Genomic DNA, 24,269 nt, shown 5'->3' with positions numbered 1-24,269 from the left:
GTCTGCGTTTTCAAAAGTCTAAATTGTAGGGGTTCAAAAAAAAAGCCAGACTGGTGTGGAAGCTAGGCATAACGAAGGTTGCACGCTTTAAAACAAAAACATTTTAGTGTGGATGTAGCCTGAAGCAGTGACCTGGGAAACTCGGCCTACCCAGTGACTTTGCAAAAAGAGAGAAGAAACAAAGTGGAGGCATGGAGAGGAATATAAAAAAAGACATCAATGTTGTTATTTGGATAAGTGCAGCAAAAAGGAGGAGGGTAGAAAATGATTATATTCAAATAGAGCTTAAAGGTAGGGTAAGTGATTTACTTTGGTTAAAATAAGTGTTAAATAGCTCTATATTCTGATAGTACTCATTGCTATACAGTGTTTGTTCTGTAAAAGGAGTCTCCCATGTCTCTCCAGCTCTTTATTAAACAGAAAAGGCATTCTCAGTGCTCTCTCCTGATTGGCTTAAAAGTTGTCACCTACTTCTATTTTTTAGTGTCTTGTCATTTGTCCTGCTATGACCTTGGGGGGAGGGTTGGGGATTGGGGGAATAAGTTGTCATATACAATCATATGCTTGTACCTTGTGTGTAAAATGGAAAAATAAAAACAAAGTGTTTTAAAAAAAAAAGTTGTCACCTACCTGAAAATGTACTATATTCTGTTTACTAAAGAGCTGGAGAGACCCCTGTGACCGAACAAACGCTCTGTATCGATGATTACTATCAGAAAATAGTACTTCAACCTTTTTAACCAAAAAATAATAATACGAAAACATATCACGTACCCTACCTTTAACATTAGATGAAATTGATTAATTCATTTTAGATTTAATGTATTTTAGATTTTTTTTAATGTTGTGTTGCATCTTCCTTTACACCGCTATGGTGAATCGATCACACCATTACCTGCAAACACACCAATTCATGACTAATTATTATTATTCTTTAAAGACACGTTTGCACAACAAAACAGCCCAAAACCCTGTGAATCAGCACTTGCTGATCCTACCTGAAGTGAACACGGGTCAATGTCAGTTAGAGGACATTCCTGTGGTTAATTTGCGGCTGTGTAGCTGATGAGCTTTGTCCGGGTGCCAACCCAGGCAAAAAGCCAAACGTTGAGTCAACGTCACTTTGGAGGGCAATCTTGGAACGCCATGTGAACGTTGGCACGGGTGACACGTTTTAGGGAAATTAGTTTAAAGCCACCATGTGGGCTTTTCTAAAAAACGTAGTTGATTTAGGGCTCGTTAAGTCTGGGATGTCTTTTGAAAGGACGGTTTCCATCCCTGTTAAGAGTGGGCAGAGTCGGAAGAGCGCAGTGGAAAGACAAGGGAGATAGATGTCCTTACTTTTTCTTGTCCTTGTCTTTCTTGAGGGGCTGGGACAGGGACAGGGTCTCGGCGGCCACCTTCCTCCGGTTAAAGGCGTTCATCTCCTCCTCCAAGTCCCGCCTCTTCTCCTCCACCTTCCTCTTCTCCTCCTGGTGCATTCTCTTCAGCTGCTCAAACTTATCGTGCAGCTGAAGGCGCAAGAATGAAAAATAGAGACAGAGAGAGAGAGAGAGGGAGAAGAAGAGGGAAATGTTGTGGTCAAAAAAACACCGTGGAAATAAGCTCTTGAGCATGTGCATTCCTGACCCTTTCCATTCAATTCCCGTACATATATATATATCGTGCCTGTAGAACTGTGTACACGTTTAAATAACGAGCTGATCCGAGTTTGGTGCCAAAACAAACCACCAGAGAAATTCTATTCTGTGTACTGCAGTCAGGCTGTTTAATCAGTCCTCCTAAACTAACCTATAGACGTTTTTGGGCTGCAGTTAAAAACCATCACTGAAACACTTGGGGAAATGGTGAAATGTACCATAGAACTAGCTAGTGCTAATATCTGTATTGCTTTTATACGCTTGACCCCTTGCATCCGTATTCTAAGGGAACATTCGGCCATCTACATGCAACTCGTCGTGAGCTTGTCGATTATAACACAATTTTCGGCGAAGATATTTTGTGTAGAGGGCAAAAAAATTGCGTACCGAGTACGGAGCCAACCCCGGTCAAGTTAACCAAGTATAGAGGGCTTAACTCAACGAATTAACCAACTTTAAACTTTACTGCTCGTTCATATAGGAATGTGTCTTTGAGCAGTTCGACAGGCTCATTTGAGAGTCAGGAAATGAACTTTTAGATTTGTACAAAACAAGATGAAAACAAAAAGGAACATCAAGGTAATTTGTCGACTTGCAATAGTTTATACTTTGTGAAATGGCTCCATTAGCCCATTCAATCCTGTCATTTTAGATTGCTTTGGCTATTCAAAAATAGCAGATGTACAAGCTCGTACAAGCCCTTTTTTTCAAATCTTTGAATATACATATTTTTAAAGCTTTTTTTTTTTGCTTATATTCAAAGATTTGCACACATCTTCACGATTTTTCAAAAATAACAGATCTACAAGCTCATAGCGCGGCACTCGGTGCCGCGCTACGAGCTTGTATATCTGCTATTTTTGAATAGCTAAGGAAATAAAAAATGACAGAGATGCGCATTCCCGGATTTAATGGGTTAGAGCATGTAGACATTTTCTCAGGTTCTTTGAACAAACAATGCGGCAGGAACTAGCTCTCTAGTGCAGGTTGACCTGCTAGCATCCTTAGTGCTAACACGTAGCATAACATACAGTAAGCTACATCCCGCGACACTAAACAACTACAACACCCTCCGGGACCCCGACCCCTGACCTCTCTCTCTTTCTCTTTCAGCTCTGCTTCCGTCTCTTTCACTTTGTTGACGAACATCTGCCTCATCTGCTCTTCTTTGTGCTGCAGGTCTCCCAAGAACTCCTTCCTCTTGGCTTCATACGTCTCCTGAAGACTGGTTAAAGGAAGAGAAATGTGGGAACTTTTAGGACACACACACAACTCATATCTTAACTATAATTAAGTAAATTAAATCATCTTCTGCTCTGTAACACCGGGTTACATTATGAATAAATTGGACTCGACACCGTGAAATAGGTTTGCATCTGTTCCGATTGCTCTGGAAAAACGGTTTGTGACACAAACCCGTTCTGTGAACGAAGTGGACCTGTAAGACAGCTAGGCCTGTCACAATTATTACAGAATCGTCTAGTCGCAATTATATTTGCATAATCGTCATAATAGTTTCCCTGTTGAAAGATTTTTACACATTTTCAAATATTTAAAAAAGCAGAAATAGAGGAAATAGCAAACTTGTAGATCAGCTAGTTCTGCTAGATCAGCTATTTCTGCTTTTTTACATGTATAAAATGATTAAATGTGTCAATAATTCCTTTGTATATTTCAGTTATTTGTCATATCTGCCCTGTGCAAGCCTACAAGGCTTCATATGTTCCAGTTCAGTGCCAAACACACAATTAAAGTCGCTAATCGCACTTATTTGAGTGACAATTAATCGCCAATTTAAATTTGTAATCGTGACAGCCCTAAAGACGGCACCACATACGTTCACGATCGGCTCCGCTCCTCCCCCCTACCTGAACGGCTGGCTGTCGGGGTCTGTGTCTTTGAAGCCCATCTCCTCCAGTTTACAGCGTCGGTAGAGCTCGTAGTGGCGTGCGTGGGTCTGCTCCCGCAAGTCCTCCATGTTCACCCTGATGAGCATCTCTCTGAGCTTCACGAAGTCGCAGTGGGTCTCGTTCTCCACTGCGGGGGGAGAGCGCGGCGTTAGGTACGCATCATGTTGCCACCAGTGGTGGAAAAAGTACTAAAATCTATTACTTAAGTAAAAGTATCAATACTGCAATGCAGAAATACTCTGTTACAAGTAAAAGTCTGGAATTCAAAATGTACTTGAGTAAAAGTACAAAAGTATTGGCATCAAAATGTACTCAAAGTACCAAAAGTAAAAGTACTAATTATGCAGAATGTCCCATTTCAAGTTTTCAAATGCATACAAATCTTTTGAAAATAGCAGATCTACAAGCTCACAATCTTGCGATGTATTGTGATAATAATTGTAATAATAATAAAAATCTACAAAGTAACTAGTAACTTGTAGGAACCGATTTTTATGTTTAGTATGCTGACATAAAGTAATTGGGTTAATGTGTATTCATTTTGTTAATATGTGTTCAACTAATTAATCATTCAATTGAATATAAAGTATATTCAATCTCCCTGTGTATGCAGAGGCCAAACACTTCATATTGGATGGTTTTGTTATTGTACCAGGTCCATGAAAGCCACAGATGTTTGCATTCCTCTGTTATCAGTTCACTCCCTGCCTTGGAGTTCTCTCTCCCAGTTTGCTCTGCCTGTACGCTGTTATAAATTACATTCAGTATAGATTACTCAGAGTAATCTGATACTTTTAAGTACTTTTGGTCACGCCTCCCTGCTAGCTTCTCTGTCTCTCCTGTTTCCTTGTATAAATGACAATGTAAAGTGAGTTGTACTCCAGAAATGATTCAGGTCAAGCTGTACATTTACTCCTTGCGGCAAGTAAAAAGATTCTTTGTGAAGGAGATCTCCGCTGTGTCTGTGTCTATCTTATTCCAATGTGTGATCTGAGCCTAAGGTGTTTGTAAAATGATAAAGCAATCTATCATTACAATGGTCCCTCGAGCCTGGATGTCAGAGCTGTTCCAAGAAGAGTAAGAAGGAAGACGACGCTGGAAAAGTCTGCAAGCAGCCAGGACCCGGATCCTGCAAAAATCCTGGAGCGTGAATTCGATCCAGGTCGGCGGTCAACTCGTCTGACATCTTATCTTCAAGGAACGGCCGACGGCATTTGAACGCTGATCACACAACTATAAGATAGCACGTAAGTGAGACACAAAAGTTGTCTATCTATGTGAATATAGACATTGTCTATCTATGTGAATATAGACATAAGCCTAAGCACTGAATAAGCAGTGAAATCTTAGGATATGTTGCTATGTTTTAGAAGCAACAGAGTGATTTATTTCCTGCAAATTGTATACTGTAGTGTGTATGAAATCACAGATATTGACGGACGCGCGTCATCACTATGTGTATCCAAACGCGATATGTGTATCCAAACGCGATCTGAGTGAATTATCCGGGTCTAACAATTTTCTCTCCGCGGTCATCACTATGTGAGTGAGCCGTGAGCACTTTTCTGGATCTGATCATCTAGAATAACCCACAAAATACCCTTGGGTGTTCGATGAGAAATCTGTTGGGACGTGGTGAAACTGAATGTGTTTATATTGTATGTTTGTGCTTAATATTACTAAAAGTGTGATATTAAGATGTGTTATTAAGGAATGTGTGAAGTGGGATTCAAACAGTATACAGCAGTGTAAATAACGCTCGAAATAAGTATGAATGATAATCACGGTGGTTGAGAGACGAGTGTGTCTCTTCCCCCCCCCTCAGGAGCCTTGCGTGTTTGAGGTCTGTTTGGGACAGTCGCGTGGACTGGTGATTTCTGTATGAATCTATGAATGAGAGTACAGTGAATGTGTGTGGGGATCCCCAGGGAATATGTGTATGTTCCTGTAGAAGCCTATGAGAGAGAGCAGACAAAGTGTCGTGACTGTGAAGAACGAATGAGATTTTCAGTGTCTGTGTATGTCCTCACGAGTATAGGAATACAAGTGAATGTGTGTGTGTGTGAGGGCTGCATGTGTGTGCAGAGAGAGAGAGATAGCGACTGCTTGAGAGAAAGCTGGGTGTGTGAAAAGTAACTGAGTACATTTACTCAGATACTGTACTCAAACGTGCTGTGTGTGGGACTGTGTGGGAGTACGTGTGTGTGTATGCAAGATGGGAGAGAAAGCGAAAGAAAGAGAGTGGGGGATTAGAAGCTAGGCCAAAAGGAAGGAAGAGACCCCCCCAAACATGTTATCGGTGTGGCCATATCGGCCATTTCGTAGCCAAGTGTAGATCTAGCGAAACAGTTAATGGCTGGGAGGATGATAACCGGGCGGAAACACCAAGACAGGCCCGAAATACATGCTTTAGGTGTGGGCTCACGGGGCATATTGTTGCTGACTGTAAATCAACAACAACAGTTTATGGATGGGACGATAACAGAAAGACACGTAAACCTAAGAGCAGAATGGAGAAAGATGATACATGGCAGGACCTTGGTTTTATTGGTACAGAAACCCTTATATATATATATATATATATGATGAGGGCACACATTCTGCACACATTTGGTATTAATTAGCTACGATGTCTAAGCCCCTTGCCTGTTTACAGTAGCCAGTCTAAAGCAAAGTTTTATGCATGAATAAAAGCCCCACATCTTATTACAGTCATAATTAGAATTTTAAGTAGACAACAGCAAATAGATACTGGGCTTATTTTTAGGCATTAATAGTAAGGACCAACCAGATCTGCTACGTAATAAACCATTCTCAAGAGTGTGAGGGTGAAAGTAACTGAGTACATTTACTCAAGTACTGTACTTAAGTATCACATACATGTGTGGGGAAGAAGTGACTGAGCAAATGAGTAACTCCCAGAGAGTAAAAGTATTTTTGTGGTCAGTATGAATGAGTTACAGCGAACAGTTGAAATGAGTGTATGTTGGAAAGTAATTGAGTACATATACTCAAGTACTGAACTTAAGCTGGGGAGTGTGTGCACGTGTGTGTGTGCACGTGTGTGTGCGGGCTGTGCGGCTAACAGAGAGACAGAAAGACAGTGATGAAGTGAAAAAAAACATCACAAAAAGCCATAAGTTCTAGTGATATTTAGGAGCCCTTATCAGTGAAGTTTTGTGCAGTTAAGGCTATTAACCAGCTCCAATATAAGGTCCATTTTTTTTTTTTTTTGTTACAAGCCCTGTGTCTAAACTCAAGTGTTAAAGATGTGCTGTGACGTCTGTTCTGTTGCAACAAAATTGCATTAGGTTAGGGCCTGTAGGCGATCGGAGGAATGCAGGCCTTCGCTTGATGGGATTGAGCTCATTGTTGCAGTGGAATATGAGGTTTTTAGTACATCAGCTAAGCGAAGTGAATCTTAAGTATTGAGATGTAATTAGTTCCAAGTACCCCACGCTAGGAATGTGCACTGCAGGGTCAAGCACATTCCTGTCCAGATAAGAAGCGTAGAGGTTTGAAAATGGCAGATCTACAAGCTGTACAGCAAGTGTTGATTTTAATACTCAATAATGAAAAGTATCTTAAGTATTAGTTGAAGACTTATTTGAAGTCAAGGCTGTTTTCCCCATGTAGATAGGAACGAAGTCTGTAAGAAACTGCCATGTGTTTCTAAAAGCATTTAGTTACTTTGAATGAAAAGTATTTCTACTCAAGTTGTGGTTAGCATATTTACTTGAGTAACAAAGTAATCGGGATACTTTGTGGTAACCAATTACAGTGTTGCAATCCTATGGGCAGTGGGAACACAAGGCCCTGATTAGAGCCCATAGGTGGGAGTGAGAGAGGAAAATTAAGTGGTAGCTCACCCTAAGCTCAGCCTGCGAGGCCACGAAGGGCCTCAATGTACTGTCTACAACTGATAACCGAACAGTTAGTTCGCAGTGGAGTTGCCAGGTGTGCAAGTGTTAACTGCCAAGGAAGTGAAACGTTAGTTCCCATGAGACTTATCTTTCATTCGTTTTGACCTCCAGTGTCTCAGGCCCCATTTCTTACTTAGTTTTGTTTTTGTAGATGATTTGTTATGACGGTGCCACAAGCCCCAATTTCTCACTTTGAAAAATCGTGTCTTCTCCTCTATATTTGAAGTATACAAGCAGTGTTCTAAGTACAGTTGTGAATCAAGTAATTAATTGTATATTGAATCATGACCATAAGGTATGGCCATGGTTCAAACAGGAGGGAGAGTGACACTGAGTTAAGAAGTATTAATAGTAATTAAAGACACATATTCACAACATATTCAAACTTACATTTTTTTAAATTCTGGTAAAAGCCATACACTGTAAAAATGAATTTGAAGACGTTACAAAGGTCAAAAGAACTAGTAAGCTGCCAAGATTTTATCTCTTCCACAGGAACGATGGGACTGCTTATGGTGATGCTGACCAGGTCATCAAGTGTGAACTGAACTCTCCGTGCTAGGAGGGTCCATGCCCGGGTCACGTCAACATGCCAACTGCTGTGAGATGCAGTCCCTGGTCAACATGTCACCTGATGTGAGGCGTGTGGTTTGTCCAATCCACACAAAAACATTCGCAAGTTGGTGCAAACATCATCGAACATTACGTAAGAAGGTGAAGAAGGCCGGCTTGTGGGGTGGAGTCTCACATATAGAGTGAGATTAGGCCCTAACCGGTGAAGAATCCACTTAGAATAGTACCCCCCCCCTCACCTGATTACACTTAGAAGGACGATGCACCACACTTGTTTTTATTTTTATATTTTCCTATCTATGTTATTGTATATTTTTCTATGTATCTTTTGTCTCTATTATTAAAGTTAAGCAGGGGAAGGCTAAAGCTAAGATAATTATGATTGTTATGTTGCAGCGATATATGTCTACATCATACATTTCCTGTTCCAGTTAACTGATAGTAAGTAAGTGCCTCGAATCCAAACAGTGAGAGCCTTGGGTCAAGCTATTTGCCGTGCAAAACGTATGATCAGTTTTAAGCACATAAATAAGAGCTTTTATGTCACTCTGAAGCGGACTAAGTATGAAGTGTGATAAATGCAATATCATGGAGCGAGATGGAAAATGCCAACTGGTGTAAATGTGTTAGTGTGGAATGAGGGCGCATTTAAGACAACCTCCGAAGGGAGGGGCGGGATAACCGACCAAACGGTCATCATCTCAGAAGCCACATACTAATGAAGCCATCAAACACCGTGTTTTCCATGTCAGATGACATTAGTTCTAAAAATGCCAGTGATGTGATGTTAACACCTTAGTGCCCTCCAGAGAGTCACAGGTCAAGGGAGGGGTAGGTGGAACAGACAGCTGGGTACAAGTGGGACAATGCTTCTATGCGCTCTGTTAATGTTTTGAGTAAGGACTGTCAATTGATTGGTCAAGTGATATACCCGGTTGAGGGCTGAGGCTGCCGCTCATACGAATAGCAAGACATTACATGGTAATGAAGGGTGATAATGATCTTTTTCCTACCATTAGGTTTTTTCGACATTATCCACAATCGTGTCTATCATTAATGACCATATCAAGTGACATTCTATAATTCTCATCATGTGATCAACAATGACAAACTTTGTCTTATGCCATGACTAGAGCTGAGATAGATGGATAGCTTAAGTCCCAAGGCCACTGAAAAAGGTGAAAGCAAGAAGAATGTGAAGATTAAAAAATGAATAAAAGGAGGGAAATGTAGGAACCGATTTTTATGTTTAGTATGCTGACATAAAGTAATTGGGTTAATGTGTATTCATTTTGTTAATATGTGTTCAACTAATTAATCATTCAATTGAATATAAAGTATATTCAATCTCCCTGTGTATGCAGAGGCCAAACACTTCATATTGGATGGTTTTGTTATTGTACCAGGTCCATGAAAGCCACAGATGTTTGCATTCCTCTGTTATCAGTTCACTCCCTGCCTTGGAGTTCTCTCTCCCAGTTTGCTCTGCCTGTACGCTGTTATAAATTACATTCAGTATAGATTACTCAGAGTAATCTGATACTTTTAAGTACTTTTGGTCACGCCTCCCTGCTAGCTTCTCTGTCTCTCCTGTTTCCTTGTATAAATGACAATGTAAAGTGAGTTGTACTCCAGAAATGATTCAGGTCAAGCTGTACATTTACTCCTTGCGGCAAGTAAAAAGATTCTTTGTGAAGGAGATCTCCGCTGTGTCTGTGTCTATCTTATTCCAATGTGTGATCTGAGCCTAAGGTGTTTGTAAAATGATAAAGCAATCTATCATAACTAAAGCGTTCAAATAAATGTAGTGGAGTAAAAAGCACAATAGTTGCCCTTGAGATGTAGTGGAGTAGAAGTAAAAGCATTGGAAATTGGAAAGACTCAAGTAAAGTACAAATACCTCAAAATTATACTTAAGCACAGTACTTAAGTAAATCTACTTAGTTAATTTCCACCACTGGTTACCCCCATCACAATCTGGGATCCCAGGTAAAAAAAAAGGAAAAACAGCGCCCCCAGCGTTTTTCACTTTTGCATTTGATTTGATTTCAGTAGCGCAGCTCTGAATCTGTTCTTGAGAGATTACCACCATCATAATCATCAAAGGAGACAGATCTGGTTGAAGAAAGTCACTTTGCCCCTCATTCAAAACAATCAACCATCTAAAAGCCTCTAGCAGAAATTAGTAGAAACTGTACTGTTCATTACACCAAACCATCCTTAGAACCCCATGATTTAACTAGTGGGGCTAAACATGAAAAACAAAAGAAAACAGAAATGTTTTAATCATTATTGCTAGCGGAATGGGGGGGGGGGGGGGGGGGGGGTGCGACATATACTGTATATTCATCAGCAATCTGCCTGATACTCAATCTTGTTTGCAAAGCTGACATTTTGGCCTTAGGGTGGCACTAGAGGCAACATCACAGGGTCACTCAAATGGTTTAGGTTCATCCAAAGCAGCAAATCAGAAAATGTGCTCAGTTAGTTTGATAACACTTGATAATTACGTATTGTGTGAAGATTTTTTATCTAATGGTGGCACAAAATGAACTAACATGGGAATGCCAATAAATCGGGTTAATCTTCCGGTGAGCATGAAGATGATTTTGTAATATGTTGTTTGTAACCAAAGTGCTGGAGTGGGAGACGGAACGGACAACCGACTATCATTAGAGCCCCTAGTGTAGCTAAAATAAATCCTGTACCACTCTATGGAATAGCTGTAGAAAGTGGTGAATGAATGAAGATTCATGTTTTGCCATAAATAATATATGTGGTTGTGGACTCTACATCTGTCCGGGGATGTACGTATTGATCTTCTCACTCTGGGGGTGTAAATATTACACTGCCCACCAGTTTGTTAGCAGTAAATAAATCAAAAAGTGATGATCACCCTGACTATACCGCACCACAGTACCTCTCGATGTACAGCAATCAACGTATGTACGTATATTGTGTTAAAACAGGAAACAACTTAAAGAAAATGTACTGTATACTACAACTGGCGCATCGTTATGTTTGACAACACATCATTTTTGTGTGAGAAAGTATAAACTTAAAAATGACACTTTAACCTCATCAAGTAGCAGTGGTTTTCAACATTTTTCATGCCAACTTAAGGACCCCAAAAATTGATATACATTTGGCCGCGGACCCTCATCTGAAAATGTTTTGTGCCAGGGACCCCCAGAAGCAAAGAGTTGAGTTCTCTCTCAGCTATGAGCCTCTATCTCTCTTAGCTATGAGGCTCTCTCAGCATCTTGCTAATTTTCTCTCTCCATCTGTCTCCATTATCCTCCCTCTCCATTTTTCTTTGAAAAGCAAATCTCAACTCAAATCATATCTCAGAGCGGAAAGTGAGGCAGCAGCATGCACAAAACACGTCTGTTTTAATTTAACCGCATTGAGAAAAAACTGTGGCAACAGACAAGCATTGAATAAGGACCGTTTGTTTGCGTGCAAGCATTATTGTTGTATTTTTGTTTTTATTTACGTGCTCCTTGCGAGGTTCATTATAGTTTTTATTTTTTCATTGTTTTTTTCAACGTGGGTTTGTTAATATGTATTTATTTTAAAGGCTTAATTACTAGTTTACCTAGTGTAGGTAAGGCTTAGGTATTAGTTATTTTGTTTAGTTTTTGTTAACTACAGTATATTAACCCATTAAGACCGGGAACACAACACGTGTGTAATTTTCTATGGCACTTCAAAAATAGCAGATATACAAGCTCATAGCGTGGCACCGAGTGCAGCGCTATGAGCTTGACAGCTTGTAGATCTGCTATTTTTGAAAAAAAAAGAAAAATGTGTGCAAATCTTTGAATATATATGTTTTAAAGCGAACATTCGTAACTCAAATCTTTGCTTCTGGAGGTCCAAACAAAATATTTTACAAATGTTCGCTTTAAAAAAAAACATATTCAATGATTTTCCACAATTTATTTTTCAAAAATAGCCAAAGAAATCTAAAATGACAGAGATGCGTTGCAGGTCTTAATGGGTTAAACCGTGGCACATCGGATTCTTGTTCTAGCGCTAGGTCCGAGTGATTCTCACAGTAAAGCCGGTTCCTAAAGAGGGGGGTGAGTGACAGGAAGTGGTTCCTGCCTTGCCTTGCAGACTGACATCAGTGGGAGAGAATGTACCCTGGGTGTCGGTTCCATTCCGCTCACATGTCACCTGATTTGCTGCTCTGTATATAGAGGCTCCACGTTGAACTCTGCTGAAGCCTATATACCCAGTTGTCTCGTCTTTTGACTAGGTAGGGGTTGTTGGCGGTGATGTATATTGGTCCTAACGCTGCCACCGTTTGGTATTTGATACGGCTGTCTTCACGCCGTCAGGTGATGAGGAAACCGAGGAGGAGGAGGAGGGTGGTGGTGGGATGATGATGCTGCCAGAATGAGGTTAACATAGAGGAATGGATTGCTGGGTAATAACTGGGAACGTATGATTATTACATTTAAAAGTTATTATTTTAAACCCATTCAATCCAGGAACGTATACTGTGTCATTTAAAAAAAAAATAGCTATACTTTGGGCTTTTTTTGTTGTTGAAAAATCGTGAGAATGTGTCCAAATCTTTGAATATATACAGTATGTTTTATAAAGCGATTTTTTAAAACTAAAATCTTTGCTTCTGGGGATTTACAAATGTCTTCTAAATCCTAACAGTTTTTATTTTTATTTTTTACGTATGTTGCTGTAATATCAGTAGTTCTCAAACATTTTTCATGTCAACCACGCAAAATGATATGTATTTATCCGCGGACCCCCTCCTCAAAATATTTTCTTCCAGGGAACCCCCAGAAGCAAAGATTTTATTTAAAAATGTATATATGAATTCAAAAATGTAACTTAATTGTATATCTGCAATTTCTTTAATAGCTAAAGTATAAAATGACACGGATGCGTTCCCGGATTGAATGGATTAATACATGACATTGCTGTCTCAATTTAGTCCCTGCCAATTCTCTCCTGCGCACTGCTTGTCCCCGTCGCTGGCAGCCCACACTGTTGGCCTGGGGAGCGTGTAGACACCCACAGGCCTCCTCCGATACATCTCCTCAGGTCAACCTGCTGCTACTTTTCACCCGACTGTGAGGAGCTTCAACGGTGTTGCGTAGGGACGCAAATAATCGATTAATTCATTAATTGATACCTAACCTTGTCGATCGATTAATTGATTAGCTGCGTTTTTTTTGGACCTAAAGGAAAATTGTTGTCCGAAACCGAAAATGAGTGCAGACACATAATTGCCTTCATGTATATAACATTAACGAGGCGCAACGAGCATCAGCTGGACACAGACACGCACACCTCCCCCCTGCAGTGCTCTATGGAGTCTGTCTCATTTCTCTCCAAAAGCCCTTGAATATGATGGAATATGATTAAGGATTACCGTGATTATAGTAAACTCACATTTGATATCACACACACCATACCTGTAACTTTCACTAGCAACCCCCCCACCCCCTCCAAAAAAAGAAGTTTTCAACAAAAAAATCGATAAATTCAATCGAGTAAACTGCAATTAACCGGTTATAGATTAACTTAACATCCCTAGTTTTGCACCATCTTCTCGTTTTAGTAATATTGTTCCTGCCGTTTTCCTATTTTTGCTGTGCAATATGCTTCCATAGAAGACTTCTATAGAATCCAAATGACTGTTAATAATGTCTCTCTAGAATATTGGTTCTCAAAGTGGGGTCCGGGGACCCCCAGCAAAATGTGTTAATATAGCATCACAATAATTTTAACCACTTCAACCCTTTATACTTTGGCTATTCAAAAATAGCAGATATACAAGCTCATAGCGCGGCACCGAATATATTTTGAGATGGGTTATTGTCGCTGTGCCTGGAGCTCGTGTAAGACATAAACAACAACCCCATTGCATGACCCTCATGGCTCCCAAGAGCCTTATCTTTTGCCTGCAAATCTCTCATAAAGAAGAAGATATTACTCCCTAGTCTCCCTTAAAAAAACATAATCACTCCTTCCCACAATGTCCTTATTTTGTCCCCCTCACACGACCATTAAAGTTACTACAGGGCAATTGGCAACTTGCTAATAAAGCCTAACTTTCGTCATCCCCTAATCGCCTACGACGCCCATTACACCAGATGTCTACTTTGTTGTGTATTGTCTAACACTGAAAATAGCTGATCTACAAGCTCACAACATGACGCAGCATTTTGTCTCACACCGAAAATATCTACAAGCTGACAGCGTGGCATGATGTGCAGAGTTTTGATGAGCTCTGAGCAAAGTTTTTGCAAAAACTTGGAGATAAGTGTGTCAATCATCTCAAATGAAAATAGCTACTTGCTGATTGACTCAACAACGCAATACAAACCAAAATATTAATGAAGGAATCTGCAGTCACACTGGTTAAATAGGTAAGGAACAGAGAGATAGAGGAGATGATCTTGGGCGAAATAACTGGAGGGATGCACAGAAAGTTAAATACAATTTGCAAAAATTATAGTGTAGAACTCAATATGTTGCCACGTAATAAACTACTAGAAATCTGTTCCTCTGCTATCAAGATCGCAGGGGGGGGGGGGGGGGGGTTACAATGGGTGGAGGAGGTATGTGCAGAATGCAGGCAGGGGGTGAACCATATGCCAAGAACCCATCTAAATACCAGCAATAGCAGGGAGCAGTGAGGATCAAAGATTGACGATGATGTGGTTTCATTAGAAAGAAGGAAAAAGAGCCAATTAGCAGGTGACTGAAAGCAAGCCCGGCATATACTGAATCTTGGTTTGGTTTGGTTTAATGCTTGATTCTGATTGGTCAATCGCTGAATTCAGCGTCCCGTTTTTTTCTGAATAATGACCGATGAGCTCTATAACAGACCTCTGTCTAATCAACGGCTCAGAGCAACTGCTGTGTTGCTTGAATTTTGGTATCCAACATGACGTCAAGAATGTTTTTGAAAACATTTTTAAACGAGAAATAGACGATGCAATAACCGAAAATTGATTTTATTTGATCAACGCTTCCTTGTTTTCCGAGGCGGCCGTGCTGCGCTGAGCGGACGGCCAGCGCAAATCTTATGGAATACTTTCATTACCGTAAGCAAGGAAATACTTTGTTTTGTTGTTGCTTTTGGGTCAATTTATTATTTTATTTATTAAGTAGCCGTGTAATAAGCTGGATAATTGCCGCCGCGCTGGTAGTTATTGAGAAGTAACACCCTTCAGGATGATTAATGATGATTAACACTGAGGCGAATTATCATACCACAGCCACTGGGTACCAATAAGCAAAACACACGACATGCACAATGGAAAACCAGTATTGCAAACAGCATTTGCAAAGTTCGATTTCGTAAACAATATGATATATCACGTTAACACCTGTTAACCACTTTCGCCCTGGTGTCCCAATTTTGGCCATGTCAATATAGCCAAAAATGCAAAAATAGCAGATCTACAACCTAACCATAGTGAGCTAACTTGTAGATCTGCTATTTTAAAATTTTAAAGTATGAAATAGGGTAAGTGTTTAAGTGAGCATGGAAAACAGCAAGGAGTGGGACTGCGGCGGCACAATTAATCAAAAGTAATCAGATATCGTGTTTCACAAAAGCATAATGGGATTAAAACGTCTTATTTGGAAAGCGGTTATACCTCGTCTCCTCAATGCTGTATTATCTATTCTTATATCCATTCTGCTGTTCTTCCGTCACTGCATCTTTTCTATGGTTTATTTGATCGTTTTTTTTTTGTGTGTACCAAGCTTTATGAGGCCAGTTCTTTTTATTCCGTTTTATTGACTTTATTTATTCTCCTTTAAAAGTAACATTTATCATTCTTAGTATTTTCCTCACGCACTCACGGGAGCGGTCTTTGCCCCAACTCTAATAGTTTTGGACCGATAGCATCGCTGGGCACACCGGAGGCCTGCCACTCACAGAAGACACTTTGTCATACTATCTGAGAGGGGTCTCCATTTTGTCACACACTTAAGCCTATTGATAGCAGCGTTGTCTGTGTTAATCCTTTCTTTGGCTATTCAAAAATAGCAGAACTACAAGCTCATAGCGCAGCACCAAGTGCCGCGCTATGAGTTTGCAGATCTGCTATTTTTTGAAAAATTGTGGAAAATGTGTGCAAATCTTGAAATATGTATTTTTTAAAGCGAACATGTTTAACTCCGTTGCAACTTCTTGGGGTCCCTGGAACAAAATATTTTTAGATGGGGGTCTACGGCCAGATCCATTTTTTAAAAAACTGGTAGGATTTAGAAGACATTTTGTAGAAGCCCCAGAAGCAAAGATTTGATTTACAAATGTTCGCTTTAAAAAATATATATATATATATTCAAAGATTTGCACAATATTTTCACGATTTTTCAAAAATAGCAGATCTACAAGCTCATAGCGCGGCACTCGGTGCCGCGCTATGAGCTTGTAGATCTGCTATTTTTGAATAGCCCAAAGAAATAAAATAAAAATGACAGAGATGCTGTTCCCGGTCTGAATGGGTTAATGAAAACAGTTTGTAGAGATGCCAGATGTCGTAAAGGATGGGGTTATGGTAACCCTTGGGAAGAGTCATGGGAAATGTCCGTGGCTGTGGGGAAGACAGTGGGAGGACTGTCTACTGACAAAACAACTATCTGAAAGGCTGGTGTGTGTGGCCGAGTGTTTTATTTCCTCTTGATACTGGGTTATCTTTGACACTCCAGACAGATGGCAGATCTCTGGTATTTTGTCCCCTTCCGAGTGACAACTCTGTTCTGTGTGTGCGTCTGTGTTTTTGTGCATGTTGTACATCTGCATTCAAACATGAGTTTTTGTCTATATTCCAGGCATATTCCTGTTTCTATTTGCCTATCTACATATCGTGTGTGTGCGCAGGGGTGGGAAAAGTACTCAAATGTTTTACTTAAGTTAAAGTGTCAATACTGCAATGTAGAAGTGCTCTGTTGCAAGTAAAAGTCTGGTGTTCAAAATTTACTCGAGTAAAAGTACAAAAGTATTGGTATCAAAATGTACTTAAAGTACCAAAAGTAAAAGTACTGAAATGTTTGAAAACAGCAGATCTACAAGCTCACAACGCGTCGCGTTAATGTATGTTTCATAAGATCATAATTTATATCTGAAAAGTAACTAGTAACTAAAGTTTTCTAATAATTGTAGTGGAGTAAAAGTACAATATTTGCCTCTAAGATGTGTGTGTGCATTCCTTGGCTCTTAGCCAGGCTTCAGTGGTGGCAGTACAGACAAGACAGCTAGATGCCAGATGGGCTGTAATGATTAAAATCCTGTGTTGCATGGTATTCTTAAGGGCTCTCTTAGGAACAGGCAAAAAAAAAGAAACTATTGCCCAAAAGTAGGTCATGACGAAACATTATTGATGACATTGGACATTGCTCATCCAAAGTTATGAGAGCTACTTCGATACAGTACACCACGTTGAAAGTAGCTTCTCTGTCTAAACATTGGCTTTTTCTCTCTGTCTTACTCACTCACACTAATTGGATCTCATCTTCCCATCCACATCTCATGCCACCTGTGAGATCTTAGTTGAAGTTGCACAATTATGGCTAAATGGTCATTCGGTTTATATTTTTTGCTTAAAAAGGTAGGGTAAGTGATATTTTTTTTGTTAAAAAGGTTTAAGTACTATATTCTGATAGTAATCATTGCTACAGAGCGTTTGTTCGGTCACAGGGGTCTCTCCAGCTCTTTAGTAAACAGAATGTAGTACATTTTCAGGTGGGTGACGAAATCTAAACCAATCAAGAGAGAGCACTGAAAATGTATTTTCTGTTTACTAAAGAACTGGTGAGACATGGGAGACTCCTGAACTCTAGTGTCTAGCACTCTAGAACTCTAGTCTATAGCAATGAGTAGTATCAGAATATAGAGCTATTAAACACTTAGTTTAACCAAAGTAAATCACTTACCTTAACATTGTAATCATGATCATACAGTAGTCATGAATCATGTTGGGTGGAAAAATATTTTTTTGTGATTTTCTTTAATGACGTTGCTGCTCATTGTTCTTAACCCATTAATACCTGGAACGCATCTGTGTCACTTTAGATTTATTTCGCTATTCAAAAATAGCAGATATACAAGCTCATAGCGCGGCACCGAGTGCCGCGCTTTGAGCTTGTAGATCTGCTATTTTTGGGGGGAAAAATAGATTTTTTTCCAAAAACTGTTGGGATTTAGAAAACATTTTTAAGAATCGCCTCAGGTCTTAATAAAGCAATATGCCTCTGGTGAAAGAATGAAACGTGAGAGTGAGAAGAGAACTGGGGGACTTGATCTGATCCCACTTTCCCCCTATTGCCACCCATATAGTTTTTTAGACATATTATGATCCAGTACCAATGGCTTGGACTCGGTCATGAGATTTTTAAGATACATGAGACCCTGTCAGCCGGGTGACCACAGTAAAAAAAACTTGACCTAAACTGCAGATGGAGAAACAGCTTGGAGATGAAGTCGTAGTCGAGGGGCTTTGGGGTAGAACTGGTGCCAGCACAGCTCTGTCTTAATGCATTAAGACCGGGAACGCATCTGTGTCATTTTTTGATTTGAGCTAAAAAGCATTATTTTACACTTTGGGCTATTCAAAACTAGCAGATATACAAGCTCATAGCGCGGCACAGAGTGCCGCGCTATGAGCTTGTATATCTGCTAGTTTTGAAAAATCGTGAAAATGTGTGCAAATCTTTCAATATATATATTATTTTAAAGCAAACATTTTGAACTCAAATCTTTGCTTCTGGGGGTCCCTGGAACAAAATATTTTGAGATGGGGGTCGGCGGCCAAATACATATCATTTTGGGGGTCCTTGACATGAAAAGGTTTGAGCACCACTGATATAGAAACATACGTTTTTCAGAAAACTGTTGGGATTTAGAAGACATTTTGTAGAATCGACTTCAGGTCTTAAAGGGTTAATGCTGGTCTGGACTGTATATCCATACACTGACTGATGGAGTCCCAACCGAGTTCATCCCTTCAGAGACCCAGCAGGGTTTATAAATAACCATGGAGGGTCCTCTGGGAGTTGAGGAATGAGCCGGTCAGAGAATAATGGAGAGGAGAGGAGAGAGGGAAGGAGAGAAGAGAGTGCATGAGGGGGAAAGAAGACGAGAGGAAGAAGGGGATGGGTGGGAAAGAGAGAAAGTGAGAGACAGGAGGGTGGATAGAGATAGAATGGGGTGTACTATATGTGTGAGGGAGAGAGAGAGAGGGAGAGGGAGGGGGGGGGGAGTGTGAGAGACTCTGTGAGGAGGCCATTAACCCTTTAAGACCGGGAACGCATCTGTGTACCCACTTTAACCGTTATTTTACACTTTGGCTATTCAAAAATAGCAGATATACAAGCTCATAGCGCGGCACCGAGTGCCTTGCTATGAGCTTGTAGATCTTTGAGCAAATCTTTGAACATATATATTTTTAAAGCGAACATTTGTAAGTCAAATCTTTGCTTCTGGGGGGGTCCCTGGAACAAAATATTTTGAGATGGGGTCTGCGGCCAAATACATAATTTTTGGGGGTCCTTGACATGAAAAAGTTTGAGAACCACTGATTATAGCAACATCAGTTTTTAAAAAAACTGTTAGGATTTAGAAGACATTTGTAGAATCCCCCAGAAGCAAAGATTTGAGTTACAAATGTTTACTTTAAAAATATATATATATGAAAAGATTTGCACACACTTCCATGGTAAATAAATCAATAAATAGCAGATATACAAGCTCATGGCGCGGCACTCGGTGCCGCGCCATGAGCTTGTATATCTGCTATTTTTGAATAGCCCAAAGAAATAAAAAAAAAGTGACAGAGACGTGTTCCCGGATGGAATGGGTTAAGGATCCCCAGCGGAGCAGTAATATTCTCACAGAACTACATGGTCACGTGACATGATCACATGACACATGTTGAGCCCGGAGGAACGACAACAGAGCCGCGAGTATGAAGTAAAACAACGCTCACGAGCCCGTAATGACAGGCTGTCCCCTGTGGGCACCGGCATACAGACGCACACAAGCCATACGCGCGTGCACACGGCATATACCACACGTACAAGCAGTGGTGGAAAGTAACTGAGTACATGTACTCAAGTACTGTACTTTGACTTCTACTCCACTACATCTCAGAGGCAAATATTGTACTTTTGCTCCACTACATTTATTTGAAAACTTACTAGTTACTTTGTAGATTTTGATTATTACATAAAACATACATTAACCACTTCAGCCCTATATACATTTCAGCCATTTGAAAATAGCAGATCTACAAGCTCACAATGCGTCGCGATGCGACGCATTGTGAGCTTGTAGATCTGCCATTTTCAAAACATTTTTTTATACATTTGCAAACTTGTGAAATGGGACATTCTGCATAATGAGTACTTTCTACTTTTGGTACTTTAAGTACATTTTGATGCCAATACTTTTGTACTTTTACTCAATTAAATTTAGAGTTCCAGACTTTTACTTGTAACAGGGTACAAAACAAGTAAAAAAAGAAATGGAGTACTTTATCCACCACTGCGTACAAGGATACATAAACTGAAGTACAGACACGTTCACACACACACACACACACACACACACACACACACACACACACACACACACACACACACACACACACACACACACACACACACACACACACACACACACACACACATAATTCCCATACACCAACATGCGGTCGCTGGTATACAGCCACTAACACACATTCATTTTTTCCAGGCGTGATTAACCTATAGTATGCATTCTAGCAGAACCCCACCGCCAAGGGGCAATGTCCCAGTACAATTCTCATTCATGCAGCCTTCATTTATCAGTCTGTGAGCCTACCACCATAAAAAGGACACAGTAAAATCCTGAGTGTTTATTTAATTCTGAGAGTGTACAAATGTAACCAAATGGACCCCAGTGGGGGCTCTTAAAGGAGTAGTTCACCCAAAACAAAACATATTTTCTATCAATTAGACACCCCATGAAGCATTGAATTCATGGATTTATTTATTTTTGGTCACATTCCTAAGTCAATAATTTGTTGACCGGCGGGACCAGAGGTATACATAAATTATTATATTATAAAACATGAATGAACCACTTTAGCCCCATTTTATACCTTGACTATTTGAAAATAGCAGATCTACAAGCTCACAACGCGTCGTAGATCTGCTATTTTCAAACATTTTGAACTTTTACTTTTGGTACTCTAAGTATATTTTGATGACAATACATTTCTACTTTTACTCCAGTAACATTTTGAACACAGGCCTTTTAACTTGTAACAGACAGTATTTTTATGTTGTGGTATTGCTACTTTTACTTAAGTAAAATATCTGAGTACTTCTTCCACCACTGTATACACGGACATACTGCACAAACCCTAAATAAACCTGTTTGTCGTGGTACTCACCTTGCACAATGCCCCAGGGGTACTGCCTGGCCCTCACCGACTTGTTGCCCACTTTGACCTCCTCCACACTCCCCACCACAGCAAACGGCAGATGGGCCTGCTCAGGGTCAGAGGTCAAACAAAAAGAAAAGAAAAGAAAAGAAATAAGGTTACAACAAGTGTAAACCAGAGTCACTACCTGGGCCTGATTCCTGGGAACAGATTCTTTACTTCCTCAAAAAGACTTTATTTCCCAGTCACCGCCCTAGCAACGGTACTTGGTGTTGTGGCCACCAAACGTTAACTGGTTTTACAGATGTCGTTTTGGTGGGAGACAACTGGAGCACTGGGGAGGGATGAAAGAGAACTTAACGTTCGACTTTCAAATAAAACCCAACTTCACCGCACGACTTTCTGACTTATCTTTTTCACGACTAGAACGCGCCACAGAGCTGAACGTTTGTTTACATACACACAAGCCACACCGGAGCGGTTTGTTTACGTTTTAACATGTGGCCGACTTGGGCTCGGAGGCATTTTTCATTGACATGATTAACCCATTATGACCGGGAACGCATCTGTGTAACCACTTAAACCATTATTTTGTACTCATTTACAGCAGATATACAAGCTCATAAAATGAAAATTTGTGAAAATGTGTGCAAAGTTTTGAATATATATATATTTTTTTAAGTGATTTTTTAAACTCAAATCTTTGCTTCTGGGGGGTCCCTGGTCCAAAATATTTTGAGATGGGTGTCCGTGGCCCAATACATATTATTTTGGGTGGTCCTAGACATAGAAAAACATTAGTATTTAGAAGACATTTGTAGAATCTCCAGAAGCAAAGATTTGAGTTACAAATGTTCGCTTTAAAAATATATATATTCAAAGATTTGCACAAATTTTCATGATTTAAAAGAAATAGCAGAACTACAAGCTCGTATGACCTTGTAGATCTGCTATTTTTGAATAGCCCCCCCAAAAAAAAATCTAAAAATGACACAGACGCGTTCCCGGTCTTAACGGGTTAAACACACGGTTCTTTATTGCTCTCGGAGGTTTACTATGCTCCCGCTGGGCCACAGAGCACTGCATCATGGGGAAAACACGCCTGGCGCGCAACCGCAAAAATTAGGTGGCCAGTTTAAACCAGCTGGCGGCCGGCCGCGGGAATCTGCTTGGCCTGGGTGAGCAGTGTTGCCAGATTCTGCAACCAGGTCTAGGAAAACCAGCCGAAAAGAAGCGAAGTATGGGCCACATGTGCACTTTAACATATACATCAGTATTTGAAAATAGCAGATCTACAAGCTCACAACGCGTCGCGATGCGACGCGTTGTGAGCTTGTAGATCGGCTATTTTCAAATAAAATCTTGCGGGGAAATTATAATAAGCAGATCTGGCAACCCTGCTTGGCCGGTGAGCCTGTGGGGAGATGATGTCATCGACTAGGAATAGACAGGACTATGATTGATATGTGGGGCGGGGCTTACATCCACCTCATCCGGTGGTTATGGGTTCGTCTTCTCGTGCATGGTTTGTTGTGTGCGTGTTCCGTTTGCATGATTTGTGTGTGTGGCCCCGTATCCGTCTGCCAAAATAACTTTAGACTTCCACTAATGAAGTTCACTTCAGATGCAGGTTTATTTTCAGAGTCGCTTAACAACCCTGGAAAATATGTACAGATTGAGATATTTATAAGGGAAGTCAGAGGAAAGTATGCAGCGCTATGAGGCCCATAACGTCTTCCTGTAGTATGCAGAGAGTGACAGAATGGGGAAACGAGCACTCTCAGAGACAGACCCCATGTTCCAGTTTAGTGTGTATATGAATGTGAGGGGACACACACACACACACACACACACACACACACACACACACACACACACACACACACACACACACACACACACACACACACACACACACACACACACACACACACACACACACACACACACACACACACACACACACACACACTGCTGAGTGCAGACCACACATTTTAAAAAGGGATAGTTCACCCCCAAAATGATCGATTAGTCACCCCATGGAGACTCGAATTCATGGATAACGCTTTGTTTCTGTCGCATTGCTAAGCCAATAATTTGATGACCAGTGGACCGGTAGGCAACGGTTCCGGTAGGAGACACAAAAAAGACTCTTTGTATCTCCTACCGGAACCGCTGCCGGTCATCAAATTATTGGCTTAGGAATGCGACAAAAAAAAACAATATCCATGAATTCAAGTCTCCATGGGGTGACTAATCGATAGAGAAAAGAAAGTCATTTTGGGGGTGAACTATCCCTTTAAGTCTGTTCAACACGTGTTAATAGCTACACATGTGGTTTGAAAATGTGTGCGAGGTGTTGTGAGCTTGTGGTTCGGCTATTTTCACAATACGAGTCTGTGGAGACGGCATCGAATACAGCGTGTGTGCATGGTGTATATAAGTGTGGCGGTTTGTTTCAGAGTGAAGCTTACGTTCATGGAACCGTTGATCTCGGTCACGGCCTCGTCGTCGGTCGGGAACTGGTAGATCTGAACGCCGTTGCTCACCAACTCGCTCATGATCTTGATCTTGAATTTGTGGAGCTCGCTCTTCGAGATCGTGTCTGCTTTGGCGATGATGGGAATTATGTTCACCTGAAAAGGGAGAGCGGGAAGACGGTTCAGTAAGAGAGAAACATGGAAGGCATGGATTAGAGTGTTGGTTCTCAAAGTGGGGTCCTCGAGGGAGTTTCAGAGGGTCCCCAGCTAAAATGGACCCTTATGGGTCTGTAACTCTGAGTGTACAAATGGAACCAAATGGACC

At 40.6% G+C, this 24,269-nt stretch overlaps 1 protein-coding gene across 1 annotated transcript in view; it reads right to left on the bottom strand.

Annotated features, from left to right (window-relative positions):
* The window catches only part of septin8a (septin 8a), a 52,546-nt gene that overhangs the window by 3,971 nt on the left and 24,306 nt on the right, over positions 1 to 24,269 (bottom strand). Inside the window, exons 5-9 of the mRNA XM_084073199.1 lie at positions 23,939 to 24,100; positions 21,474 to 21,570; positions 3,509 to 3,677; positions 2,733 to 2,865; positions 1,342 to 1,511 (exon numbers count right to left, since the gene is read on the bottom strand). Coding sequence (XP_083929325.1) covers positions 1,342 to 1,511; positions 2,733 to 2,865; positions 3,509 to 3,677; positions 21,474 to 21,570; positions 23,939 to 24,100 — 731 coding nt within the window. The remainder of the gene's footprint in view (positions 1 to 1,341; positions 1,512 to 2,732; positions 2,866 to 3,508; positions 3,678 to 21,473; positions 21,571 to 23,938; positions 24,101 to 24,269) is intronic.

This window comes from Gymnoscopelus microlampas, assembly GCF_963454915.1.
Source record: "Gymnoscopelus microlampas genome assembly, chromosome: 12".
NCBI classification, from domain to species: domain Eukaryota; kingdom Metazoa; phylum Chordata; class Actinopteri; order Myctophiformes; family Myctophidae; genus Gymnoscopelus; species Gymnoscopelus microlampas.
The sequence above is the reverse complement of the archived record's forward strand: the minus strand, read 5'-3'. Positions and strand labels throughout refer to the sequence as shown.